This window comes from Lolium rigidum, chromosome 7, assembly GCF_022539505.1.
Source record: "Lolium rigidum isolate FL_2022 chromosome 7, APGP_CSIRO_Lrig_0.1, whole genome shotgun sequence".
NCBI lineage: Eukaryota > Viridiplantae > Streptophyta > Magnoliopsida > Poales > Poaceae > Lolium > Lolium rigidum.
The window spans coordinates 256360859-256367242 of NC_061514.1; the positions used below are offsets into that span (position 1 = coordinate 256360859).

Below are 6384 nucleotides of genomic sequence, written 5' to 3' on the forward strand. Positions count from 1 at the left end.
AAGAACCTAGATCACTTTCCGTGTCAATTCCATACGCATCGTAGCTGGTTTCTCGTTGGCACGAGGCTGACCTCTCTTCTCTACCAGTACAATGAACTAAGCATATCGTTTATTTTATTATTGGTAGCAGAGCTGCTAGATTGAAGGTACCCCTAGATAGATTGATAGACAGATGGAAAGATACTCCCATGAAAGGAACTACTCGCACCATGCTCATATTCTTGTATTGTACTCCAAATGCTGGACCTATGAATTCGACATAGTTTTCTTCAGTTAAATAATTCGCAGTAGCATGCGTATGTATGATTGTATTATGTACTACTCAACTAATCATTCTATTCTACCTAAGCAGGAGAAACAAGTAGGAGAGCACTCAACCACTAGGCAGCACAAGGTCACATGGCTACGAGGCTATCATACGTTGTGACCAGCTCACTCCCCTGCTGAGCTGGCAGTGGCATGCACACACAGATGCATGCATGGCATCACCAGCTCAGCAAGAGAATTCCCAGCAGAATCTCACAAGAAAACAGTCTCACAATTGGGTTCCATCCAGGCCAGCCTTTTTCTTGTTCTTTTTTTGCTTGTAACACAGAGCTGACAAACTTAATATCACACAGGTGCATGCACGGACTGGTGAGAGAGAGAGGGAACGAGGAGGTCAAAAAAGAAGCAAAACAAAAAAAAAGTGCAAAAAGTACACCCACAATCTTCCTTAAGGTAGATACTACTAAGTTCTTTCAAACTCTGCAGGCGGTAGCAGTTGTTGCAGCACTCTTCACATTCAGGATCTGGTTTTGCACAAGGGGGAAAACTGTCTTCTTGTCTCTCTCGCTCTCATCCTCCCACACGGTCCTCATCACCTCGAGTCATGGTGGAGGTCATGGTGGTGCCCTTCATCTCCTCCTCCTTCTGCCTCTCGCCTCCACGTCAGGCCGGGGAAATCTGCAAGTCAAGGAGCAGCTCTTTTAGACACTTGTTGCTTACTGTTATTGTTCAAAGCTGCAGCCATTGACTTCAGGCTTCAGCAGTACATTACAAGACTGCACAGGTAAACAACTGCCACTGCTGGCTCGAGAAATGGCAACAAGAAAGGACTAAAAAAGGACCTGTTCACCATCCTTCTTTTAGGGTCTCCCCATGATACTCCTACTACTGCTTGTTAAAGGTTCACATCAATCATGTGAAGTTTAGCCATTGGGGAAAAACAAAGCGAGCTCTTCACACCCATTGATACTAGGTTCTACCCTTTCCTACCATACCTATGTAGTACAAGTGTGTGTTCTTACATTGCAAGGTGTGTGCGTGTGTTGTTGAATCAGCTTTTCACAATCAGCCCAACTGAAGAAGCAGCACGAAAGAAAAAAGGTCACGAGCCACAAGCCAGAGAAGGACAGGCGACGAGATGAGACACACATTCTAACATGGAAAGATAACAATCTCGCAAAGGATAGGCACGCCCTAAAGCAACGATCCCTGCCCAGTAGCAAACTAGAAAAGGATTAAACCGGGAGAGAAAAGGAAATTTGGCGTGTGGTTGATTCCTGAATGGGATAGATACACGGGCTTGAGCCTTGCATCAGGCAAAAAATCTTCGCTTCAAAAGCAAACTAGACCAGGAGTGCAAGCATCTAATGCTTGCTGCCCTTCTTCTTGCCACTTGCCACACTGCAACTGGCCCGATACCATCCCAGGAATTAGGTTGGGATTAGCCAAAGATTTCAGCTTATTTAAGCCGCCAGTGAGGCCCAATTGATCTATAACCAATAATAGACACACGACCTCTTGTGGATGAATCTACCGACACGGACTTAGTGAGCTCTAAATCACCTTATATTTGTAAAATATACTAAGTCATTCAACCAACTGGGCCACAAGAAGAGAAAGATGTGATTAGATTTTGTAATATTAGTCGGGGTTAATGGAAGTGTGATTTTTTTTGGTAATAAATGTCCTCAGGGACTCTGAATTCTACTACTAGCGTCGAGATCATGGCTTTGATTTCAAACACTAGTCCTGTAGAGCAAGTTTCCTGGGGATTTATTGCCCAAAAATTCAGCTGTAACAGAAGCCATTAAACATCAACCCCCTCCAGGAATTACTCCCCAACGAGCTTCCAACTCCAAGCAACCATTAAAATTCCAACTTTCCAGCGCTCCGCCTCACCAAATCCTCTAGAGAACGGCCTACTTGCCAACTTGTAACCGGCCTCCACTGACAATCGAAACCGAAAAAATTCTGGAAACGAACGATTTCGCCTCAGGAATATATCCCGCTTCGTTGTTCTTCTAATCAACAAGGGAGGGGAATCCCTGTTTGTGGTGGTCATCGAGATCACCGATGAGGACCCGAATCAGCTAACTACAGAGCTCAGATGACGGATTGGGAATGGCGAATTCGACCAAGAACCTCCACCGGATTGAAATCTGGACGCAGAGCCGCTCTGATTGGACGTCGAGAGGCCCAGCGAGAAGCCGAACTACCTACCTACCAACTTTATTATAGGAGGGAGGGGGAAACAAATCTGAACCATCTCGGAGAAACGGAAAAAAAAAAATCTCACCTCGCCTATCCCTCCGCCTGGCGGCGTCGGCGGCGGCGGCGGCGGCGCCTAGTTTGGGCTGGCACTCGGGCGGGTCCTCGAAGACGGACTTGGAGAGCGTCTTGGTGGCGTAGCCGATGTCGAACATGATGACGCCGGAGTCCGGGTCGGAGAGGATGCCCTTGACGGGGAGCCAGACGAAGAGCTCCTGCTGCGCCAGGCCCTCGCAGCCGCGGAGCGCGCCGCGGCTGAGGTTGCCGCGCACCACGGTGTCGAAGTAGGCCTTCTCGCCGTCGTCGTACTTGACGTAGCAGGAGGAGGAGAGCCGCGCCTCGAGCAGCCCGGTGGTCTCGTCGAGGGTGTAGGACACGACGCCGCGCGGGAGCAGCCCGCCGGGCAGGCCGTGCTCCCGCAGCAGCTCGTGTATCGAGACGGCAGCGGGCGCCGCGCGGCCGAGCGCGAGCGGCGTCGCGGCGGCCAGCAGGAAGAGGCACATGAGGTTGGTTAGGAGAGGGAGCCGGGAGGGTGGACGCGGTAGCTCAGCCATGGCGAGCGGCGGCTGCGGCAGCGAGGTGGTGGTGGGAACGGAGATGCAGGCGGGTGGGGGCGAATGGAAGGACGACGAGGAGGAGGTTTTATGAGAGGAAGAGGGGAGATTTGAAAGCGTGAGAGAAATGTGAAAAACACAAGGCACCCTAAACGAGAGGTTAAAAAGTGTGACAGGGGAGAAAACATGTTTTTTGTTTGAGAGAGAAAATCGTTAGGGTTTGTTTCTGACAGCTTCGAATGACTATTTTGCCCCTTGCTAATGACTTTGTTAGGGAAGGAGGTTAGCCAGAGCGTTGCCTTTTAATTTCACTCGGTGGTTATGTATTTTCACTTATGTCATGTATTACCATGTTGGTAATTATATGTAACTATATTTTAAAAAAAACTAACAGATCATGTTCAAGTTGATGTTACCATGCGTTGTAGGGTTTCATCACCAACTTATTAGTTAATTATGTGTTTTCTCTACCTAGCTACTGGAAGAACCACCATGTTTTGTCATAAGTATTTTTGTTGAGTATTTCAGCAACGTAGAGAAAGCGGAAGCAAATTAGCAAGGTGTTTCTTCGTAATACAACACTTGGTGTTTATGGTTTTCCACTCTTTAGTTTTTCGAAAATTCAAATACTAACGGTTCGCGCGTAGGTTAACGGTAGCTTGTGCTCCCAGGTTTGAGAAAGTCGTGTTGTTGGTCAATTGAGTTTTTATGTACACCTAGCTACCGAAACAACACATGTTTGATGTTGTGTGGTTTTTGTGAGTTTTTCATGCGTGGTGTATGATTGGTTACTATCATGTTACGATTATTCTTAGTATCACAATTCATCCTTCACTTTACCTTCTCGAATATTAGTAAGGAAACACTATGCTGTTAAATATTCGTCATCTATGATATGGTACTGCCTTTCTAGGAACCACTATATATGTGGTTACACAAGCAACTGATATTCCTAAAGAGTTATACGTTTGTGTATTGATAAAACTCCCCCAGATGCACCATATAGCCAAGAGAAACCACGAACCAGAGTAGAAGAGCTTGCCCCACTCACGAGTAAATATTTCATAGTATTCTCATTTCGACTATTTTGCCATTTGGTAATCAATTAGAAATTTTTGTAAAGTAGTTAGTCGAACCGCTTCTTTTTAATTTCACACTCGGTGGTCATCTATTTTCAATTATGACACGTATTATCATATTGGTAATTATATAACTTTAAAAAAATTAAAAACAATAGTTCACACGTCAGTTGATGGTAGAATCGTTCTACGCTATTGATAGATTTTGTGTTTTTCTTCTACCTAGCTACTACTAAATGAACAAACGTGTTTTGTCATCCATTGTTCTGTTGAGTTTTTCATGCATGGCAAAGTAAGTAGGAAAGAAGTTAGTAGGTTTCTTCTAAATTTTACACTTGATTTTTGCATTACTGTACTAGTAATTAGCAATAAAATTTGAAAATTTAAATATTAACGATTCGCGCGCAAGTTAATGGTAGCGTGCATTCTCGAATTTGAGCACAGCCTTATTGGCCAATTTTGTGTTTTTGCTACATAGCTACTAGAGGAAGCAGCATGTGTTTGTCGTTAGAGGTTTTGTCGGGTATTTCATGCAAGGTAGAGAAAGCAGAAAATGTTAGTGAGGGATATGTTTGTAATTATACTCTAATGTTTATGTGTTTTCACTCATGCCACACTATTACCGTATCAGTAACCTTTTTTTTGAAAATTCAAATACCAACGGTTCGCGCGTAAGTTAATGGTAGCGTGCATTCTCAAGTTTGAGCGCAACGTTATTGGTCAGTTTTGTGCCTTTTCTACCTAGGTAGTAGAGGAAGCACCATGTGTTTGTCGTAAGTGGTTTTGTCGAGTATTTCATGCAAGGTAGAGAAAGCGGAAAAGGTTAGCGATGGGTATCTTCGTAATTATACTCTAATGTTTATGTGTTTTCATTCATGGCACACTATTAACGTATCAATAACCATAACTTTTTTGAAAATTCAAATACCAATGGTTCGCGCGCAAGTTAACGGTAGCGTGCGTTCCCAAGTTTGAGCGCAACGTTATTGGTCAATTTTGTGCCTTTTCTACCTAGCTAGTAGAGGAAGCACCATGTTTTGTCGTAAGTGGTTTTGTCGAGCATTTCATGCAAGGTAGAGAAATCGGAAAAAGGTTAGCAAGGGGTATCTTCGTGATTATACTCTCATATTTATGTGTTTCTACTCATGGCACGCGATTGTCGATCAGTAACCTTAATTTTTTGAAAATTCAAACACCAATGGTTCGCATAGGTTAACATTATCTTGTGCTATGGTTTGAGCGTCATACTATTGGTCAATTAAGTGCCTTTTTACACCTAGCTACCAAAGAAACACCATTTTTGTGTTTTGTGGAGTTTTTCATGCGGTGGTGTTTGGCTAGTTACTCTCTTGTTATGGTTATTCTTAGTTTTCCAATTCATCCATCGCTTTGGCTTCGTCAATATTGGGAAGGAAACACTATGTGGTTACACATTATTGTCTATGATATGGTACTACCTTATTAGTAACCAAAATTATAAAACACATGTTTAGTCAACACTTATTCTAGTTCTTAGCTTGCTTTTGTCTACCTGACTAGCGAAAGCTATCTCGTGTATCTTGTCATATTTGTATTGGCAATGTCTTCCTTCACCAACTTGATGGAAATTATTTGAATGAAACACTTTGTTGTGATGGTTTCCTTTGGAACCGTGTTACTTTGTTAGTAAGCATGCAACTTTGAAATTTTAATGATAGCAGACCAAACATTGAATCAACATGGCTATTTCAGTTATTTGGTTTTAGCGCCACACTATTGTTCAATTAGGTTACTTTTTCAATGAAAAATGAAACACTAGCCGCGTTTTTACTACATAGTCACCATCTTAGTTCTATCTTTTGTGTTTACAATGCTTGTTTTGTTTGTTGGTGTCGTGTGAAGTTCACGAAGAAGAAATTTATGCTTCATGATATGATATCTAAAAATGCGAGAAAATATATATTGACATTAGCATAACTGAACCATCGACACTTCTCACTAATTATGTGCTCCTTTATCAAAGTCAATTAACCTAGTTTTGGAAAATAACCTACTATTGAACCCATTGTTATATTTCCGTTTTAACATTTCATCGTTTACGAGTTAATTATATCCAATATCATCACACTAGCAATTTCAATGTTGTAACCTAGAAGCAATTACAACAACGAGGTCTAAGAGTCTATGAACACATCTACGATCATCTGACAATTGAGGATGAAAATGGTATGCAATGT

At 42.9% G+C, this 6384-nt stretch overlaps 1 protein-coding gene across 1 annotated transcript; it reads right to left on the reverse strand.

The window, feature by feature from the left end:
* Window positions 1–541: 541 nt before the first annotated feature.
* Window positions 542–3089, reverse strand: LOC124676102. Its single transcript, XM_047212187.1, has 2 exons — window positions 2564–3089; window positions 542–945 (listed from the first exon to the last, which is right to left on the reverse strand). The coding sequence occupies exons 1-2, from the start codon at window positions 3087–3089 to the stop codon at window positions 860–862; spliced, it is 612 nt and encodes a 203-aa protein (XP_047068143.1). The 3' UTR covers window positions 542–859.
* Window positions 3090–6384: the final 3295 nt, after the last annotated feature.